The following is a 22,403-nucleotide window of genomic DNA, read 5'->3' on the forward strand; positions in this document are numbered from 1 at the left end:
ATCGAGCCCCACATCGGGCTCTCTGCTCAGCGGCGAGCCTACTTCCCCTCTCTCTGCCTGCCTCTCTGCCTACTTGTGATCTCTCTCTCTCTCTGTCAAATAAATAAATAAAATCTTTTTTTTTTTTTTTAATAAATAAATAAATAAATAAATAAATTCCCTGCAGAAATTCTGAAGTCTTTATTTGAGGAACCCGTTAGTTGGTCAGGGAAAGATAATTTATGTGCTTTTACAACTAATGACTTGATTTATACTGTTTACAATGTAATGTAATCCTTTCTTCTTGCCTTAGTATTTCCTTAACATCCTTCATTTAAACCTGGAAGGATCAATCAGGATATTGGTGTTTCCACTGTGCTCCATTTTAAATTGCCATGCTTTACAGAAGTTTATAAGCCATTCTTACTTTGACTGAATAAGAAGTCTTCCTCTTTGTGGCAAAGAGGAAGGTATGCCATACACAAGGTACACTCCTCATGAAAATATTATGTCAGAAACAGGCCCTTCTTTCCACATCCATCCGCAGATAGTGTCTCCTTCCCACCTCCTTGGCCATTCTCATCCTAATGACCATTTGTGTGGTTTTAAGCTTTTGAATGAGCTCTGTTCTTTTCAAAGAAAGAGAACGGATTCCTGGCTCCATCATCTTTCCTCACCTCTTTCTTGGTGGGTTGGTAATGTAGCTGCCTCTGCTTTTTCCTGTCTGACTAGAGGTAAATTAAGTTTGCATTCATATTTCAATCTGGACAACATCCAGATCCTCAACCTTTTTAAAGAAATAACTGCTTCCAGCTTAAAAGAATGCAAAATGAACAAAAAAACCTAGTGACTTAAGGTTGAATATTTTCAGGTTATTGTGGCTTTAAAAAGGTTAACTTTGAGTTGTTTGGAGGTAAAAGGAGAACAACTTTGATCACTTTGAGAAAGGGTAGGAAATTGTCAAACCTTATTCAAAGGCAGAATTTGAAAGTAACCTGTAGGAGAAATCTCAGTATTAGTGGGGTTGGGGAGAGAAGAGGGAAAGTCAGATGAGGCAGAAGTAAGGTCAAGGTCATGAGTTCAAGCCCCATACTGGGCGTGAAGCCTACCTAAAAACAAAAACAGCATTCTCTGAGGGTCTATGTTCAGTGTAGGTGTGTGTGGGGGGCTGCAAAAAAAAAAAAAAGCTGATGATGGGGGCGCCTGGGTGGCTCAGTGGGTTAAGCCTCTTTGCCTTCAGCTCAGGTCATGATCCCAGGGTCCTGGGATCGAGCCCCGCATCAGGCTCTCTGCTCAGCAGGGAGCCTGCTTCCCCCTCGCTCTCTCTGTGCTGCTCTGCCTACTTGTGATCTCTCTCTCTGTATCAAAGAAATAAATAAAATCTTCAAAAAAAAAACAACTGATGATGATCTGGAGAAACAAGCAGTATTATCATTAGAACCCCAGTTTTGCATGTATGTGGTCATATGTAGTTACACTGGCCTAACACCAACAAAAAGATTAGAAGCAGACACACTAAAACAATAAGAGATGTTAGCAGGCATGCGTTTATGCATACCTTTCTGTATTTCCTAAAATTCCTGTAATAGGCATATAAAACTTTTATTAATTAGAAAGGGAGGCTTCTGGGGTGCCTCGGTGGCTCAGTCAATTAAGTGTCTGGCTTCACTTCAGCTCAGGTCATAATCCCAGGGTCCTGGGATCAAGCCCCAAATCAGGCTCACTGCTCAGTGGGGAGCCTGCTTGTCCCTCTGCCTCTGCTGTTCCCACCCCACCTGCTTGTTTTCTGTCTCTCTCTCAAATAAATAATACATAAAATCTTTCAAAAAGAGAGAGAGAGAGAAAAGAAGGCTTCTTAAAAATTACAAGTAAGTGTAAAATTTCAGCAAAATAGTTGTTTAATCAACAGGAATGACCCAAAATTTACTAAATAAGTAATAAAGAATTTACATCATTTGCTGAGCGTAGAAGGGACCCTTCCAGATCAAGCACACGATAACTTATCTAGTCCAGTTCACATGTTACATTTACTCTTCCATTTTAAGGAAGAGGAAACTGATCATCAGAGAGGTGGGTAAGTTTTGCTGTCTTTGAACCCACATCAGCTAAAAGGACGAGAGTGTTTGTTGTAAGGAGCAGTCCTCACTGGGAAGAGAAGTAATTAACAGAGGAGACCCAACCTGGATGAACGCCTGGCCATGGATAGTCTATAACTAACAGTTTGGTTTCGAGTTAATTACATGGATATGGAAATCTTGCACTAGAACCATCCGATCCTGGCTCTGGGGTCAGCGAGGGTCCTCCAGATCCTGGTGATTTCTTGGGCCCTGGCATCATATTCATAGATAACCAGAATGTCAGGGGATAAGCCCAAGAGGAGACTACCCGTTAAAAACTGGAGAGAGCAGGAAGAACATCCTCACCTATCTTTTCCTACCCTCACCCCTGAATTTCTTCAATTGGAAAGTTCAAAGCACAAGAAAATTATTTTTAGAGACCCACAGAGTCAGGTGCTCACAGAGTATTTTGCATGTGTGAACATTAATGAGGTTTTCATCTTAATGATGATGATTAACCTGTGTCTCTCCTGTGCAGATCGTATCTGCAGTCCAGTACTGCCACCAAAAGCGGATTGTGCACAGAGACCTCAAGGTGAGTTGCAGGGCCCTGGTCTGTGAGAGTACGATCTGCCTGTATGTGGTCAGTTCTCTTGGTGGTCACTAATTAGACTGTGTTATTAAGAAGACAAAGTAAATCCTATAATAATTGATCTTTTTGTTGCTTTCAAGAGTAGAATTTATTGATCCATCACTTACGTAATAATTGATCCTTTTAATCAGATTTTGGTGTTAATGAAATATGAAGTTTATTTAAAGTATCTTACAGGGGTGGGGGGATGGCTGAGCCTGGTGGTGGGTATTAAGGAGAGCACGTATTGCATAGAGCACTGGGTATTGTACATAAACAATGAATCTTGGAACACTGCATCAAAAACTATGATGTATTTTATAGTGACTAACATAACACAATAAAAATTTTTTGTAAAAGTATCTTACGTTTTAGTGAATGAAGGTAGCTCATAGTTGGTCTCTGTAGAAATATTATCACACTACCAAACAGGGGGACCTCCAGAAATGTTTGCTGTCACCTGGACGGTGCCCTCAGTACCACCTGGCCACCTCTTCTCTGTCTCTGGACAGTGTTCTATCCTGTTAACAGTGGTGCTGAAGACCTGCCCCTGCCCTCACTCTTGACATAGGATAAGGTTTTCTATTTCCCAGATAACATAGAAATGCCAGGCAGAAACTCCTTCAGTTTCCCAGCAAACCTGCAAAGTAAGCTTCGCCAACACCCGCCCTTCACCTCTCAGAACATTCTTCTTGTTACAGCCGGTAGGCTGACTCAGCTGACCCTGTCTCTGGGTTCTGGGCCCTCTCTACCTGCTGGCTTCCCACCAGCAGCATTTATAAAATCATGCTGAAGACTGGACCATATTCTACCAAAAAAACTCTCCACCCCAAGTCCCCTCCTGCATATACTTGCTTTCTCTCTCCAGCTTCACAGCCGTATCTCCCTAAATACCATCTGTATTTGTTGGTACTCGCTTCCTCCCTCTCTGCATGCCATCATCATCAGTAGCTTGTCCCTCTCCACACCCATCTGTGCTGCTTACATGTCCACTCTAGCAGCTGCGGTGGCCACCTGTGTGCTGACGACCCCCACATTCCATGCCTGCAGCCTGAGGTGACAGATGGGCACCAGCTAAACTCTGCTCCTGTCCCTCGGGTTCAGCAGGCTCGCAGCCTGCCTTCTTCCTTCCTGATTGGGAATGTTCTTGCTCTGACACCTCATGTCCCTTGGTGCCTCAGTCTCCTTTGCTCTACCATCCGCTCAGTCTCCAGGTCCTTTTGCTACTGTTCCCCATACTTCTTGAGCATGCTCTTTTCTCTCCCTGGGACCACTGTCCTCCAGACTGCCAATATCTCGTTCACCACCTTCTTGTTAGTCTTCCCTGCTTCCAATCTTGCCTCTCCCTCCCTCATCTGTTTTACACGCTGCAACCAGAATGGCCTTTTATTTTATTTTTTTTAAGATTTTATTTATTTATTTGACAGACAGAGATCACAAGCAGGCAGAGAGGCAGGCAGAGAGAGAGGAAGGGAAGCAGGCTTCCCGCCGAGCAAAGAGCCCGATGCGGGGCTCGATCCCAGGACCCCAAGATCATGACCCAAGCCGAAGGCAGAGGCCCAACCCACTGAGCCACCCAGGCACCCCCAGAATGGCCTTTTAAAAATAGAAATAAGAGGGGCACCCGGGTGGCTCAGTGGGTTAAGGCTCTGCCTTTGGCTCGGGTCATGATCTCAGGGTCCTGGGATGGAGCCCTGTATCGGGCTCTCTGCTCAGCAGGGAGTCTGCTTCCCCCACCCCACTGCCGCACCGCCTGCATCTCTGCCTACTTGTGATCTCTCTCTCTCTGTCAAATCACTAAGTAAAATCTTTTTTTAAAAAATAGAAATATGATTGTTGTTTTCCTGCTTGAGTGACTCTTTAACGGCTCCCCATTGCCATTAGATTGAAAACTTGAACTTTCTATTGGTCATTAAACTGGCCCTTTGTGATTTGGCCTTGGCCATGTCCCCTGCACCACTTTCCTGCACACTGTCTCAGTTTCTTGAATATAAAACGTGTTCTCTCTTTCCTTCTGGGTTTTCAGACTGTTTTTACCGAAGCCTCCAGGCAGCAGCTTTGATTTCACCCCATCTAGGAAACCTTCCTGCGCCTTTCAGTGCCAAGCCCACAGCTCCCCACACATCCTCAGTTACAGCATTTAGGTCAGAGTGCAGCTGCTTGGTTTTCTGCCCCTCTAACAGCTCCTTGAGGCGGGCCTGTCTGTCCTGTTCATCACCACGTGTTCAGACGCAGATGTAGCGCCAGATGTGTCATTGGCGCGTGGGGTATTCGGTGAAGCGAGTGAAAATGACTGGTCTGTGCCTTGAATGAGGCCTGGGGCTTCCCTCCCTGGTGATAGCCACTGTACAGCGTTTTAGCAATTTTTCTTATAAAACGTGGCTGGCCATTTAAAGCAGGTGTTCATTTTTTTTAAAGCCACTTACTAGTTAAGAAAGCTATATAAATGATTTTTTTGATCATTGGGCATTTGTTGTTTAAAATATTGCCAGAGTTCATCTATACCTTATATCCGTTACTGGTTGCTAATGTTTAAAAATTAGAAATCTTGGGGTGCCTGGCTGGCTCAGTAGAGCATCTGACTCTTGATCCTAGGGTCGCGAGTTCCAGCCCCACATTGGGTATGGTGATTACTTTAAAATAAAATTGGAAATTCTAATTTATCTCCTATTTTTTTGCTTTTCCTCTAGAAAGAATGTTTTCTCATTTTTTTCATTAGGATATATTAACTTTATATCATTACAAAAAGCTTTTATGAAATGCCTAATTCTATCACGGTTCTAATTCTATTTTGGTTAAATTTCATTTTTGTCTTGATGTTTTCCCTCTAGGCCGAAAATCTATTGTTAGACGCTGATATGAACATTAAAATAGCTGACTTTGGTTTTAGCAATGAATTTACTGTTGGCAGTAAACTGGATACGTTTTGTGGCAGTCCTCCATATGCAGCCCCAGAGCTCTTCCAGGGCAAGAAATACGATGGGCCAGAAGTGGATGTGTGGAGCCTTGGCGTAATCCTCTACACTCTAGTCAGCGGGTCACTCCCCTTTGATGGACAGAACCTAAAGGTATAAGAACCAGTTGTTATCCACTTTCTTCAGAATGCTAAACATTTTATTAAATGATTAAGGTTAATATTTTAATAATCTGTCAGTATGATGGGGTCTCAGCGGGTTCTTTTTTAACCTAAAAATTGACTCACTAATTTTCTTTCCTCCCTGCCCCCCCAAAGGAACTGAGAGAAAGAGTATTAAGAGGGAAATACAGAATCCCTTTCTACATGTCCACAGACTGTGAAAACCTTCTCAAACGTTTCCTGGTGCTAAATCCAATAAAACGGGGCACTCTAGAGGTAATCGCATAAGTGCAAAATAAGTAACAATTTCGGAGAATCTTTACAGTATTTTTAGAACTTTGCTTGGATTGTAGGACATACTGAATACTGTCCTGGGGCTTTTTAAGCAGAAATTGAGACATTAAAGGTTTTTCTGAAAGTTACCCTTTGAGATATAATCCTTGAAATATTGAAAATAAATTTTTCTTAATATTGTGGATATCAGCATGTTTTGTTTTACGCTGCTAATGAACAGTTCACCTTTCAGCAAATCATGAAGGACAGATGGATCAATGCAGGCCACGAAGAAGATGAACTTAAACCATTTGTTGAACCAGAACTAGACATCTCAGACCAGAAAAGAATAGGTAATTACTCTGTGCCTGCATGCTGTGTGTGTGCAAGTAACATATTTCTGTATTGACGCCTATGGATATGCCTAAAATGGGAATAATAGGAAGTTAAACGTAACTTACGCGATTCACCTTATGTGTTGTCATATTTAGGAACTTACTGTAGTGTAGAATATCACTTAGTAACTCAGAAATAAGCTAACCGCCCATTTGTGTTAGGAAATCTACAAAATTTGGGGTCAAATAAAGGAAATTATTTTATCCTGTAACACAGTGATTTTGTATCCAAACAAAACACATACACTATATTATGTCCTTCTTTTAGATATTATGGTGGGAATGGGATATTCACAAGAAGAAATTCAAGAATCTCTTAGTAAGATGAAATACGATGAGATCACAGCTACGTATTTGCTATTGGGGAGAAAATCTTCAGAGGTAAGAGTAATCAGAAAGAGCTAACATGACTTTTAGGTAAATGAGTTTACTAAGCTCTTTTCTTAGATTTTACTTTGTTAATATGTATGATATTTGATGTATCATTTTTAAATTTACCTGCAAATGACAGACCTAACTGCTCTGACCATTACGAACTACTATTTTAACTTTGAGGTAGAACCTTAATGGTGGGTATTGTCACAAACTTGAATGTTGTAAGTTAACCTATAGTCATTAATAGTTTAGAAATGATGTAAAGAAATTATGAGATGAGTGAACAGAGAGCATTTTAAATTATATGAAAAAGCCTAGAAAGAAGCTCCTAAATACCTGTCCTTTTGTGAGCTTTCTCGTCAGTCAGAAAAATATTTTCCCCAAATTGAAGGTTGTCATTTTTGTACAAATTGTGTACTTTTGTACAGAATTCCTCATCTATAATGTGATGTGATTCTTCATCTGTAGAGTGAACTGTTTGTGAGAGGTTTGTGTGTTATGAGAAGTTTAGTTTCCTAACATACCACTTGGGTCCGTGTTGTGGTTTTTGCTCTGTTCTTCTCATTTCCTCTTAGCTGGATGCTAGTGACTCCAGTTCTAGCAGCAATCTTTCACTTGCTAAGGTTAGGCCAAGCAGTGACCTCAACAACAGTACTGGCCAGTCTCCTCACCACAAGGTGCAGAGAAGTGTTTCTTCCAGCCAGAAGCAGAGGCGGTACAGTGACCATGGTAAGTCTGAGACCATTCCAGTATGTTCCCTGCAGTCTCCCCTTACACAAGAGACCTCCTGACTTTGGGAAGCAACCTTTGGTTTAAGGCCTCCTGGGATGGGAAACTGACTTGATTTCTTTTCAGGGCATTTCTTTCCTACCAGTCCTGCCAATGTTGGCAGGAACATCTCAAGGCTCTGATCTCCTTGGTACACTCACTCCTCTGGAACCCCTGCTTCAGTCTCTGGTCCTCTGTTCGCTCTCTTCCCCATCTCTGCATTGGATTTATTTTCCTGATCATTGTCCAGCACTTGCTGCAGTGGTGAAAATGTTCTAGATCTGTGCTGTACCATAGAGTAGTCACTGGCCACATGTGGCAGTTGAGCACTTGAACTGGGAAAATGGTTTTCAGTTTTGCATAAGCTAAATTTATGTGGCTATATGTGGCCTTCCGTGGAAAACGTATAGTACCCCAGTTTGCCTTGCTTGGTTTAATTTTTTTTTCCCTTAAAGATTTTTATTTATTTATTTATTTGACAGACAGAGATCACAAGTAGGCAGAGAGGCAGGCAGAGAGAGAGGAGGAAGCAGGCTCCCTGCTGAGCAGAGACCACCCCCCTCCACCCCCGATGTGGGGCTCGATCCCAGGACCCTGAGATCATGACCTGAGCCGAAGGCAAAGGCTTTAACCCACTGAGTCACCCAGGCGCCCCATTGGTTTAAATTTTTGACTTGGGTCGTTCTCAGCCACACACTCTAGCTGTTGATGTGTGTAAACACCCTCAATCTTAAAATATTTAAGATTCAGAAATGAATCTTGTTTGAGGCTTTGGACCCTAAGAGATATGGTTACCAAACTTAATTATTCTGCCTTCTAGGCAGCCCCACGTGTGGGGATCCAGAGACTCTAGCGTGTGTGTGTGTGTGTACGCATGCGCTCACACGCGTGTATACATGCGTATTTATTTGCCTGTAACCTATGAATGTGCACGTGGCATTTATAAACCTAGCGTTGATCTGGGTCTCTCTTTGTTCATGTTCAGGTTAGTTGTTAAGGAGAGGTTTTCAGTGCCTCTGAACAACAGGACATTTAGCAAAATGCCTACAGATTGTTCTAAATCACCCAGTTTAAAGGGAATTATTCCTAAAGTCCTGGGGTGAGGGGGAACTGGTTTGTTTTTGAGGGGTTTTTTGGTTTGTTCTGGGTTTTTTTTTAGTTTTCTCATATCTCTAGTGACTATCTTAATAAGTTAATTCTTCCCTAAGTATGTATATTCCATTTGGATTGGTAATACCTTTTTTCTCCAGCTCAGAAAATTTTAGAGCTGAAAAGAGCTTTAGACATGGTGTCATACACTCACCTAACCCCCATTTTATCAATACGGATAAAGACCAAGAGAGCTCATCAAGTCTCCCCAGGTTACATAGAAGTGGGAACACCTATTGCAGAACCCCCAGACTTCTGGGCCCGGGTCCTGTGGCTTTGTCCACTAATCCATTGATCGATTACCTCACAGAGTCGTCTTTTCATAATAATAATGATCCTTCCTTCTTGGAGCCTCTAATATGAAAACATGCATAAAAGAGGGGCCATTGGCTGGCTCAGTCAGTAGAGCATGTACCTCTTTTTTTTTTTTTTTTTTTTTTTTTTTTTACATATTTATTTGACAGAGAGAGAGATCACAAGTAGGCAGAGAGGCAGGCAGAGAAGCAGGCAGAGAGAGAGGGGGAAGCGGGCCTCCTGCCGAGCAGAGAGCCCGATGTGGGGCTCGATCCCAGGACCCTGAGATCATAACCCTGGCTGAAGGCAGAGGCTTAACCCACTGAGCCACCCAGGTGCCCCGAGCATGTACCTCTTAATCTCGGGGTTGTGAATTCAAGTCCCAACTTGGGAGTGGAGCCTACTTTAAAAAAAAAAGTTCATAAAAGAATATTTCCAGAAGTCCATGTATCCATGTATATAGAAAGCTACGGACTCGATTCTGTGTTGTTTTTTATTCTTTTATGGGGATGAAGATAGTGGTCAGCAAAGGAAAAATTTGGTTATGCCTCTGGCTATGTTCCCTTAGATGCTAAAAATGGGATAGATTCTACACACAATGTCTAGTAAAGCACACCCCCTTGATACCGAGTAAAAGCAGACAAGCCTGCAGCTAACCCAGTTTTGAGCTTGTCCTCTCATCTCTCTACTTCTAGATCCCAACAATTTATACCTGCCTCTGTAAAATTACAACTTAAGTTTTTCCTGTGGTTCTTAATTTAGGTCACCTGTGTGAACCCCCTGTATGTATCTACATATTTTTCTGGTAAGGGTGATCTTCAGTAGACTTTCAAAGGGTTCTTTGTCTTATTAAAAAAAAAAAAAAAAGAATTCCTGGTTTATTAATCAATGAATGGTATTGGGGCATATGATAGTTACCAGAAAAATATTAATTTGCATCCATTTCCCACATCTTATACAGGGTAGATTCCATTTGGAATGAAGATGTGAGTATAAAAAATACGAAAATATTAAAAGAAAAAATTTTAAAAATGAGATAATTTCCTTTTTCTTTATAACTTGGACTAGTGAGGGTTGTTCTCACTGTTACCCCAACACTAACAGCCATGAAAGAAAAGACATATTTACCAAGTTTTACTGTGTAAAAATCACATTTCTGTGTGAGACAGCCACACCATGGAACACTGCTCAGGAATAAAAAGGACCAGAGTATTGATGGATGCAACCATTTGTACGGATCACAAGGGAACTGTGCTGAGTGGGGAAAAAAATCTCAAAAGATGTCATGAAATTGATCTGTTCATGTAACATTCTCAAAAAGAGAGAATTCCAGAGATGGAGACCAGACCAGTGATTGCTGGTGTTTCAGGAGCTAGAGGTTGGGGTGGAGAGGGTGGCTGTGCGGGAAAAGGACAGGCCTTGAGACGGAACTGCTCTGGCTTGACTGGTGGTGGCCCTGGTGGTTACTGTGCGTGGAGCTCACTGTTCCCAGACACAGGTGGCACTGGCGAGGCGGCGCATTCTGAGCCAGGTCTCAAAGCAGTTCAGCGGCAACCCTAGAGGCGCGGGATGTCTTTCGCTGTCCCATGCTATCTAGAAAAAAGATAAGTGTTAAGGGTAAAACAACCCATGCTTGTTTATTTCTTTGTTTTTTATGTTAAAATTCCCAAACTCAGCGCTTAGTTGTTTCCCTCCTATAAATAAAAGCAAACCTTTGTATACTTCTAATTCAGTGTCAAATAGATTTACCATTTAGATTTTTGTCCGAGAAGTAGCTTTTTTGTGTCCCGCTCCAAGCCCTGTTTAATAGGTCTAAAATATAAAGTTTCTTCTGTAGAATAAATGATGAGCATTTGATGCCATTCCTGAAGATTACCGCTGAATAACATACGTAACGAATATACTAGTTATCGCATTCATTTCCAAAATTCTTTGAACTCCGAATCTCCTGTGCTACCATCAGAGTCTCCAGATGCTTTTTTATAGGACATCAGTTAATTGTCCATCCGGGATGTCCTTAGGTGTACTCCTCCTGGGGTGGGCGTGTGGCTGTGAACCGCTGCCCTCTTCCTCCCTGCTGTTTGCTTAAGGAGCGTGGCATTCCTCCGCTTGTGTCCCCTTCCCTGTCTACTCAAATTCCTGTTTATCTGGAAAAGTATGAGTGCTTTAAAAGAGATCCAGGATAGGGGCACCTGGTGGCTTAGTCAGTAAGTGTCTGCCTTCGGCTCAGGGCATGATCCCAGGGTCCTGGGATCAAGCCCCGCATCGGGCTCCCTGTTCAGCGGGGAGTCGTCTTCTCCTTCTCCCACTCCCCCTGCTTATGTTCCCTCTCTTGCCGTGTCTCTCTCTGTCAAATAAGAAAATAAAATCTTTGAACAAAAAAAAAAAAAGATCTAGGATAAAACTTCAAAAGTCATGACCCATAAAAATCTGTACTATTCTGTTCCAAAGGTGAAGGCATCTCTCATACAAAAAAGGGTAAGTTTCACTCTGATGTACCAGGTGAAGCAGTTCATTCTGCATGATGTATGTGCGTCAAGTTAGTTTGATTATTTATCTGTACAGTAACACTCTGAAGATGTTTTCAGTGGACAGCTATCCCTGAAGTTAGCTCTGAAGCACAACTGTACAAGCTTATAAATGCAAATAAACAAACAAAACCAGAACTCTAAGAAAAGTAGAAAGGGACAAGGAAGTGAAATTTCCAAATTGAACTCATTGCATAGGGAAGACATTATATGTGAACGGGAAACATCCTATTATAGGATTTTACTCTCTTGTATTTTTTTAGATGATAGTCTTACGTCATCTTATAAAATATGTTTATTTTCACAGAATAAATTGTAAAACTGTATTCTGACTTTTAAAAAGTAAACTCTTCTTTTTAGCTGGACCGGCTATTCCTTCAGTCGTGGCATATCCAAAAAGGAGTCAGACCAGCACTGCAGATAGTGACCTCAAAGAAGACGGAATTCCTTCCCGGAAATCAAGCGGAAGTGCTGTTGGAGGAAAGGGAATTGCTCCAGCCAGTCCCATGCTTGGGAACGCAAGTAATCCCAATAAGGCCGATATTCCTGAACGCAAGAAAAGCTCTACTGTCCCTAGTGTAAGTGTTGTTACGCTAGAGAGCATTCCTAGGATTGTAGGCTTATGGCAGTCTAGACGTTGTGTTCCTCTGTCCTTATCCACCTACAGTGCTGTCCCCACCAGGCCACCGTGCCCAGTCTCAGCCTGTAGAGATCACCTTCAGTACCTGGGTTGAAGGTGTTTCTTGCTGAGCCCCATCCCACTAGATGAATGTTCAGATCTTTCTTGCCAAGGACTGTGTCTGGTTATTCCACAAACATCTGCTGAGCTTTAGGTCATATCAGGTGCTGAGAAATAGAAATACCTCATACCTGCCAGGAAATAAATAAAACCAAATGATGACAGCAGACAGACGGCTGCAGACAGAAGCCTAACAGTGTGTGTGGAGGACACTGGGAGGTCTGATTGGTTGAGGGCCAGCGATGTGGTGTGCATCTTCAGATGCAAAAAACATTTGACTGAGTCCTTACTGCTTACCAGGGACTATGCAAGTGTTTCTCCATGTATTAGCTAAATTTTAAGGTGAGAAAATGAAGAAAAGTTAGGTAATTTCCTAAAATTATACTGCTGATCTGTTTCCATCTCTTAATCCCTATCCTTAACAAATCTCCCCCTTAAGTTGGTAGTATTTATTAAATTCAGTCTATTCAGTTTCAGGAACTTTTCTGTGAATTGAAACATGTTCTATCTGACTAATATAGTGATTATTATTCTTAACACTCTTGAAGTAATTTTAGAACGAATTTCCAGAGGATATACAGTCTTAGGAATATTCTATAACCACATATTTTTCCTTCAAAGTTAACAGTGGCACAGCCCTCCCTCTACCTCAAAAAACCCAAAGTGTGGGGGCCCACGGAGAAGCTCGGCTGCTCTTTTCCGGAGGCTCTTATGTGTGCTGTTCTGGGAATAGGAGCTCATAGAGAGGCCCCAGGGGGTTTGTCTTTGCCATCCTCTGACCTTGTGTTTTATCAGAGTAAACCCTATGTGCAAGGTTTTTGATTTTGCCTTCCTAATGCCATAAAGTTGGGTTGTCATGTCACAGTCCTGCAAGTTAAGTTCAGTCTCCAACTTTTGTTGAGAGTTGTGAGAGGAAGGTAAGACCCTGTCCTCTGCCCTCATGACTTTCTGTCCCTATTGCTCTACTCAACTGCATACCTCCCTTTTGAAGATACACCCCCCAGCATTATCAGTCATCCATATCTGATTATTTATAAAAGAAAAAAAGTAACGTTACTAAAATTTTCTCCCATTTAGACTGGAATTTCCCTGTACGTGGTCTCCTCGTGCTGTATTAAAGGTGGCTGTGTTTCTCTTTGTTTAAAAAATTTTCTTAATCTGATAAAATTCTGTAGTTGTTAATTCCTTGCTTGTTAATTTTGAAAGCATTCCTTTCCTTGGTTAATTTTTTTTTTTTTTTAAGATTTTATTTATTTGAGAGAGAGAAACAGAGTATAAGCAGGGGGAGCAGGAGAGGGAGGGAGAAGCAGACTCCTACTGAGCAAGGAACAAGGAACCTGTAACGGGGCTTGATTGCAGGACCCTGGGACCATGACCCAAGCCGAAAGGCAGATGCTTAACTGAACCACCCAAGTGCCTCTTCCTTGCTTAATTTTGAAAGCATTAGCTTTTCAAAAATAGGTGTGGGGGCGCCTGGATGGTTCAGTCGTTGGGCATCTGCCTTTGGTTCAGGTCGTGGTCCCAGGGTCCTGGGATCAACCCCTGCATCAGGCTCTCTGCTCTGCAGGAAACCTGTTTCTACCTCTCCTACTCTACCTGTTTGTGTTCCTGCTCTCGCTGTCAAATGAATAAAATCTTTAAAAAAAAAAGAAAATTGGGGGGCGCCTGGGTCCTGGTGCTCAGTCGTTAAGCATCCGCCTTCGGCTCAAGTCATGACCTGAAGGAACCTGACACGGGGCTCAGTTTTTTTTCCTTTTGTTATTCATCCTTTGGTGTCATATCTCTGAATCTGTGTAATGCAAGGTTGTACAGACTTACCCCTGTGTCTTTACGAATAATTTTATAGTTTTTAATACTTATGTTTAGTCCTTTATTTTTCACTCTTATTATTCTCATGCTTGCTATTTATTTTATTTGTATGTTTACCTTATGTTTCTAATCCTTTTTTAATTTTTATTTTAAAATTATTAGCTTTTAAAAACAGTGGATATCTACTTTCCCACTCTGTTTAAAGTAATATATGAACTAATTTATGGATTATTGTAGCCGGCTTTTTTTTTTTTTTTTTAAGATTTTTCTTTATTTATTCGACAGACAGAGAGCACAAGTAGGCAGAGTGGCAGGTAGAGAGAGAAGGGGAAGCAGACTCCCTGCTGAGTAGAGAGCCCGATGCGGGGCTCGATCCCAGGACCCTGAGATCATGACCTGAGCCAAAGGCAGAGGCGTAACCCAGGCGCCACCCAGGCGCCCCCCGGCTTTTTTTTTTTTTAAGATTTTATCTATCTATTTGACAGAGAGATCGCAAGTAGGCAGAGAATCAGGCAGAGAGAGAGAGACAGAGAGGAGGAAGCAGGCTCCCTGCTGAGCAGAGAGACGGATGCGGGACTCGATCCCAGGACCCTGATGACCTGAGCTGAAGGCAGATGCTTAACCCACTGAGCCATCCAGGTGCCCTATAGCTGGCTTTTTAAGAGTTGCTCTACCATAGCCAGGTTTCATTCTTTCTGCCAGGAGACAGCAGAGGCTGTTGTCTCCACCCTCTTTTGTGATCTTTTAGCCAGTACCACTGATAGCTTACTGTCGGTTTATTCAAAGACTAAATTATTCTTGTGTATTTAAATAGCTTGTTTTTCCTCATTGTACTCTCCTTATTACTAAATGGTTAAAAGGCAAACCTCCCCCTTTTTTTTAATAGACTAATACAGCATCTGGTGGAATGACACGGCGAAATACTTACGTGTGCAGTGAAAGAACTACAGCCGATAGACATTCAGTAATTCAGAATGGGAAAGAAAACAGGTACGAAATTTCACCTGTTTGCAAGAAAATCTGTTTTTCCCAAAAGAAACGGAAGCATGTTGTTTACTTCTCGGTTTTTATAATCAAAATTCAGATAATAATGGTAAGTATTCTTTCACGGTAAGTTAAATATGATGGAAATTTTTAGCAAGATACTAGAATTCCAATTCCTGTCATTGTTCAGAGCTTGTTTACCTGGCAGGCTGTGCGTGTGGTAGTGGAAAGGATTGAGTTAAATGAGGGAGCTTTCCTATAGGAGACACATCTTAAGCTGTGTTATAGTTGTAGAGTAACAAGTAGGGAAGTGGACATTATTTTGTGTGCGTTAACAAGTTGAACAAAGGGTGAAGCGGGGAGGGATAAGGACCCGGGGCGCAGGGAGCCAAGCCTCTGAAGCACAGTTGAGGCAGGTGGGGGAGCCTTCAGGAACAGGCCAGCAGGTGACCAGAGGGGCCAAGTGGAGAAGTTGAGTGGGAAAAGTGGGATTAAGTAGGGCCTAAGACCATCCTTTGGGCGGGGGGAGAGAAGAAAGAGGTTGGGATTGGTAGAGTAGTTAAATATATTCTTTATGGGACAAGTTTCTCAGGCAAGCATGGATTTCCTTCTTTTCTTTCCATAAGAGTAGCGTATAAATTAAATGCAGAGGGGTGAGGTAAAGCCGTAGTGCGCAAGCTAAGTTCTGGAGTAGAAATCCATTAAGTAAATTCCCACCATTTTCGTTGTCCCCTGGCCACCTAACTTGAACATTGTCTGGTCTCGTCACAGTCCCATGTCTGGCATCAAAATGGTTTCTTTCTTTTTTCCTGATACTTACTTTCTGAAGATGCATCGTATGGTTTCTGATCCCTGTAGATCTCATTAGTCAAATGTTTGGTCGCTAACTTCCATGGCAGCCTAAGCAAAGATTCTCCTTTCCTCTTCCATCCTCAAAACCAGACTGTCATTTCCCTCTCCCATAGACTGCTTAACTCTGAGTTGACATGAAGCTAAAAGCTTATTGTGTGAAATTATGTGGATTATTCAGTGCATCTTTTAAAATATTTACATTGCAAGATTCTCTTTTCTGATTCCTGTATGCCTATTTGTTTTAACATTGTCTTTTTCGGGGCGCCTGGGTGGCTCAGTGGGTTGGGCCGCTGCCTTCGGCTCGGGTCGTGATCTCAGGGTCCTGGGATCGAGTCCCACATCGGGCTCTCTGCTCAGCAGGAAGCCTGCTTCCTCCTCTCTCTCTCTCTCTGCCTGCCTCTCCATCTACTTGTGATCTCTCTCTGTCAAATAAATAAACAAAATCTTTAAAAAAAAAAAAATTTATAAAAAAAAAAAAACATTGTCTTTTTCCTCATGATTAAGAACTGTTAATAACTTGAGTATGGTGTGGCAGCTGTGCTATATAGCTTATAGGTATTTTAATAGTAGTCTATTCTTTGGTAAAGTTTCTTTCCTTTACATTCTCATATCTATCAGATTTCTTCTAGTTCAGTGTTATTTAATAGAGTTTCTCAGTAGAAGACAATTAGAAGTTTCTAATGTAAATGTTGCTTCATGACTCTTCTTCCTTTCGGAAATTCTTCTAAATTATTGAACTGTTCTACCAGATTCTTCTTGATCTTTAGGAAATACAGTTCTCTGAGGTACAGAGTCAGACTTTTTAAAAGGCTGTTAAGACCAGGATCTACTACTCACTGCTCCCTGGCTTGTGTTTGTATGTGTGCACATGCTCTTCTAACTGTCCCTTCCTGCAGTATTCGACTCACTCTTTGGAAATAGTTTGAAGAATTCTCTAATTTCTTTGGAGTCATTACCTGTCTGTGTCCTCCCTGCAGACACTTTCCCTGGTGGGACTGATTCTCCTTATCCCAGCCTAGGCCTCATTGCTTCCATTAGCTTCAGTCATTTAAATGCTTTGCTTTTGAAAGTGGTTTTTTGTTGTTGTTATTGTTGTTTGTTTTGTCTTTTATCTTTAGCCAAATAGAGTCTCAATGTCAAAGCACTCAAGACAAGGCCCAAAATTTGTATAGTATCTGGATTTTCTTTTTCTTTCTATCATAGAAATTCATTGAAAAATTGTGGGAAATTATTAGAGGCTTGAATGCCAAACTAGTCATATTTTTTACTTTCAGTTAGGGCAGTACGTGTTACAACTTTCTCACCCTTAAAGTAGATGCTGAGTCTTTAATCAGATCCACTGCTCCTTCTCTGTGCCCAGATGACTTTTTAACCAGACGGTTACTTTCTTCTCTCTGTAGAGAGATGTAGATCTTTGACTCCTTGACTAAAATTCCTGTGAGCTACAGGATGCCTGGATCCCTGTTAACTTCTGAAGAAGGACTTTCATTTTCGTTTTTAACCATGAATATGTGGGACTTTTTTCTTACATGCGTGTATGTTTATGCAGAATTCCAACGTGAGCATGGCTAGTAAAGGCTGTGCGAGTTTGAACTGAAGCTGTGTGTATCCTACACAAGCTCTTCTGCTGTTGTCCAAGTCCTGCCGTGAGCATGGGACAATGTTTAAAATTCTCCCCATTGGCCATGTCATTGTTTAATTTTAAAATTAATTTTATGGATTGATTTTTACCAGTGCAGTCTTTCTATTTTATCAGCTTTGCTGTATGAAAATAAAGAAATCGTTGTTGTTTAAGGAACAGAAGTTACAGGATTTGGCGAACTGTTACTTTGGCTTGAGTACATGTGAACTGTTTTCTGAGTTAGACCGTTGTTTTGACACCAGGCATGCCAAAATCCAGCTTCCTTTCTGCTACGTTTCCTAATGTAGTTATTCTGCCTTCTTCTGATGGCAGTCTCTGACTGTGGCCCATTTCCAACAGTGACGAACAGTCCGTATAAACCAGGCATGAGAGAGTGTAACCACAACTTCAGTTGTGTGATTGTGTCACAATTGTGTAGTTCTTTACAGCGAGTTTTAAGCCAGTTAGCGCAGAGACTGATACATAATGCTGAACACATCCTAGCTTATGGACGGACGTACCAGTAAACCATTCAGATGGGAGTGTCAAGAATGTCTTGAGTGTCTTAGTTTACACTGACTTCTTAATTATTTTGCTAACCTACACACATAACATGGACTCTGTCCTGCTCTTTCTTATACTTTTAAATATGTCCAGAGACTATTGAAGTGTTCGGTTGAGGGCCCCCAAAGAAGTAGTGTGATATAGTTATAATAAAGCACAACAGAATCTTTTCAGAGAAGTTTTAGGTATTTGATATTTTAGGTAAGATTTTAAAATTGTAAAGTGTCTCTATTATCTTATCCATTTATCCCTTTGTCCTGAATCAAGGTACAGGGATTGAGCAGAGAAAGTTCACACATGTATCTTTTGGTTATATTTTTAATTCTGCCTTTGCCCAATTACTGAGTGTGGTTTGAATCAGCAACCAAAACATTCCGTATCAGAGTGTTCCAATATGGCATAAATGTCATATCAAACGAATTCAAAATACCTATCCTTTAGTAACTGAAGGTAGAGTAGAGTTTCCAAAAAAGACAATCAGACATAAATACGGAGCAGTCAGATTAACAAGAATCTCGTACAACTTGAGTTGTCAGAAACAGGTTGCTATTTCTGCTGGTTAAGCTTTGAAATTGGTTTTCCCAGGCACCTAGGTGGCTCAATCGGTTAAGCATCTGCCTTTGGCTCAGGTCATGATTCTAGGCTCCTGGGATCAAGTCCCGCATTGGCCTCCAGGGAGCCTGCTTCTCCCTCTGCCTCTGCCTCTGCCTCTCTCTCTCTCTCTCTCTCTCTCCCTCATGAATAAATAAAATCTTTTGAAAAAGAAAATGGTTTCCCGTTGGGCCCAGAAATTCTAAAAATGTAATGCAGCTGCTGTTTTGCTGATGTAGATGATTATGGACTAATCTATTAAATATAATCACCATTTTTAGCACTTTTTGGTTGGTAACACTTTGTCCAGTTTTCTCAGCAATCAACATGATGACCTTTTAGAATATACAGCCCAGTGTGATATTGGGGTTGTCTGTTGTAAACAGAATTTTTGTGACTTAAGGGGCACCTGGGTGGCTCAGTTGATTAAGCGTCTGCCTTCTGCTCAGGTCATGATCCCAGGGTCCTGGCATCGAGCACCACATCAGGCTCCTTACTCAGTAGGGGGCCTGCTTCTCCCTCTCCCTCTGCCTGCTGCTCCCCCTGGTTGTGTGCACACTCTTGCACGCTCGCTCCCTCTTTCTCTATCTCTCTCTGTGTCAAATAAATAAATAAAATCTTTTAAAAAAAATTTTTTTGTGACTTTGTACAAATTTGAAACTCAAAAGACATTTAGTGAGTTTACTGTTCCCTAAATCAAGCTCTAAGCCTACTGTAGAAGTAAAAACAAAAACAAAACAAAACAAAAAAAAAAAAACCATATGTCTTGTTGCTTGGTTTGTGAAACTCGTGATGTGACAGGGATTAAATTTCTAAAATGATTCATTTAATTTCTTTCAGGATTAGTGTGTCAAAAATTTAAAAATTTACAATGAAATATCAACTTACACTTACTTTTTTTTTTTTTTAAGATTTTATTTATTTATTTGACAGACAGGCATCACAAGTAGGCAGAGAGGCAGGCAGAGAGAGAGGAGGAAGCAGGCTCCCGGCTGAGCAGAGAGCCCGATGCGGGGCTCGATCCCAGGACCCTGAGATCATGACCTGAGCTGAAGGCAGAGGCTTTAACCCACTGAGCCACCCAGGCAACCACCCTCCTTTTTTTTTTTTTTTTTTTTTTTTTTTAAAGCTTTTATTTATTTGTTTGAGAGAGAGAGAAGATAGAGCTATGGAGGGGGAGCAGAAGGAGAGGGAGAAGCAGACTCCCACGTGGGGCTTGATCTCGGGACCCTGAGATCACGACCTGAGCTGAAATCAAGGGTCGGCTGCTCAACTGACTGAGCCACGCAGGCGCCCCTTACACTTCCCTTTTGAGAAAGGTTTATAACTTTAAGGAGGGTCACTGTTTTGCTGCAAAGTATCCAGTCTTGCCATGCTTATGTGCCTTATAGGTCTTGCCTACACAGTCCAGCCGTTGAGCGGGGTGCCTTGGCAGGGAGTAGATCAGGCATCTTCTTGCTCTGTATGCTGACTAAAAGCTCTTTCCTTCTTCAGGTCTTTGGGATCATTCATATTCTCCAGGGAAGAAGCCAGACAACCCATCATCCTTTCTTCCCTTGCTTTTAATGCACGCATTGATCCTAGCTCCTAATTTGAGCAAGAGAATGTTAGCAGCTGGGCAGAGGCATCAAGTGGGTTGACCCTTGACCTGCCCTAAAAAGATAATAGAGCACAAAAGACAATCGTATTTATCTGTAACTTGTTTAAAAATGAAGTTGTGTGTATATATGTATATGTATGTTTACATGTATGAGAAACAAGCATTTCTCAGATAGTTGAATCACTCCTTATTCTGCTGTTTTCCCTCCGCTTCTCACTACTGCACTTGACTAGTCTTCAAAAAGAGTTGAGGGACGCCTGGGTGGCTCAGTGGGTTAAGCCTCTGCCTTCCACTTGGGTCATGGTCTCAGGGTCCTGGGATCGAGCCCCACATCGGGCTCTCTGCTCAGCGGGGAGCCTGCTTCCCCTGCTCTCTCTGCCTGCTGCTTTGCCTAGTTGTGATCTCTCTGTGTCAAACAAATAAATCTTTAAAAAATAAAAATAAAAAGAGTTGAATCAGGGGCACCTGGATGGCTCAGTCAGTTGAGCGCCAACCGATTCTTGATTTCAGGTCAGTTGTGATCTCAGCGTTGTGAGATTGAGCTCCACGTCTGGCTCCGTGCTCAGTGGGGAGTCTGCTTGGGATTCGCTCCTCTCTTTGTCCCCCACCCCCTCGCATGTACTCACACTCTCTCAAATAAATCTTTTTTTGAAAAGTGTATCTTTTGAGTTCCTTTAACTAAAAAAGTGCAAGGAAGGAATCAGGGTCCGTCTCCTAATTCCGCTTTCTCTGTAGGGGTTTCCTGGTTGGGCTCAGCAGCATTTGGCTTGGCATCTTCCCACACTGAGCTCTCCTCAGACAGAAGCCCTGGGCTTGGCTCTGGGTCCGTGCTGGTGTGGTTCTGGCCAGTCTGTCACTGGCCAGAGTGGCTGGGAGAGTCTGGGGTGGAGTCTGAATCCAGAGCCTCGGAGCTTGTTTCCCCCATAGCGGAATTCAAGTGTCATTGGCCTGGGAAAAAGAGTCGATGCTGAATGGCAAAAACATGAAACCGAATCTGTCTTTATCTTCATAAGGCATTTGTTTCCAATTCTTCTGTGGCTATATTAGAGCCCTTCTCCCAGGTCAGAAGACAGAATTCTCAAACAAAAATGCAGGGACAAATTATCTTCTTGAGAAATTTATTATAGACACATCTCCTCACCCCCCCCCAGTCACGACTGTCAGAGCGCCAGGGACTCCCAAACTTACCTTTTCAGTGAGGAGAGCATTTATTGAGCACCATGCTTGCAGGACAGTCTAGCAGGGAAGGGTCACTGTGATGTAATATGGGGCATAGTAGCAGATGAAGGTAGTATAAAAGGGGGGGTGATTTGCTGCTGATGGGAGAGGGCATCAGGGGAAACTTCATGGAGAGGGTGACTGCGTTAAATTTTGATGACAATCGAAGATGCTTGTTCTCCAGGCACAGAGAATAGTTCTGTGAAATTATTTGACCTGATATATGACCAAGGGATTGCACATGATAGGAGCTTCCAAAAGTCAGGTTCCCAGAGGTAACAGTAGAAGGTAGAGCCTGGAGATGTAGCCAGCCTGGGCCATGGGTGCCTGAGGGTGCAACTAGGAGTTGAGGGGTTTGAACTTGGTCCTGAAGACACAGGCTGCTTTCGAAAGGCTGTAGCCGATGAGCGCCCAGTGAAGGCCAGGAGACCAGTGAGGATAGGTGCTAAGATATAGGCCAGTGTGGGACGGGAGGGAAGACCCTGTGTGGGGAGACCCTGGGGTAGAGGTGGGGAGGGTGTACAGACTGATGCGCAGGATCAGAATTCTGAATCCCTGGCTCGCCTCAAAGGAGAGAAACTGCCTCTTTGGGAACAAGGACAGGATGACTGAGCTGGAATTAAGAAGCAGCGTGGCCATGGTGAGACTCCTTCACTCCGGGCCAGGTGAAGCCGCCGGGGTCCACAGCCACGTCTGTTGCTCTGTTTCTTTGTCTGCGAGCAGTTGAATTACTCTTGCTAGATTTTCTGCCTTGAAAAAAGGGTCTCTATTGACCCCGTAGGGATTTTGACTTGTTTATAAAGAAGTGAATGCCCTTTGCATAGGAAGATTCTCATCTGTCTTTAAACAGCATAGGACCCTTGGATAAATGCACCTAGTTACTATTCCTTTCCTTTTACT

At 42.3% G+C, this 22,403-nt stretch overlaps 1 protein-coding gene across 6 annotated transcripts in view; it reads left to right on the forward strand.

Moving 5' to 3' along the window:
- LOC111148477 (microtubule affinity regulating kinase 3) overlaps nt 1-22,403 on the forward strand; it is a 123,101-nt gene that overhangs the window by 90,275 nt on the left and 10,423 nt on the right. For 3 of the 6 annotated variants that reach the window (XM_022505043.1, XM_022505044.1, XM_022505047.1), the window contains exons 7-14: nt 2,575-2,631; nt 5,499-5,735; nt 5,900-6,019; nt 6,270-6,369; nt 6,680-6,792; nt 7,362-7,515; nt 11,886-12,103; nt 14,960-15,063. In XM_022505043.1, coding sequence (XP_022360751.1) covers nt 2,575-2,631; nt 5,499-5,735; nt 5,900-6,019; nt 6,270-6,369; nt 6,680-6,792; nt 7,362-7,515; nt 11,886-12,103; nt 14,960-15,063 — 1,103 coding nt within the window. The remainder of the gene's footprint in view (nt 1-2,574; nt 2,632-5,498; nt 5,736-5,899; nt 6,020-6,269; nt 6,370-6,679; nt 6,793-7,361; nt 7,516-11,885; nt 12,104-14,959; nt 15,064-22,403) is intronic. The other 3 variants (XM_022505045.1, XM_022505048.1, XM_022505049.1) reach the window with 2 other exon arrangements.

Source organism: Enhydra lutris, unplaced genomic scaffold, assembly GCF_002288905.1.
Source record: "Enhydra lutris kenyoni isolate GAN:26980312 unplaced genomic scaffold, ASM228890v2 scaffoldscaffold20, whole genome shotgun sequence".
NCBI classification, from domain to species: Eukaryota; Metazoa; Chordata; class Mammalia; order Carnivora; family Mustelidae; genus Enhydra; species Enhydra lutris.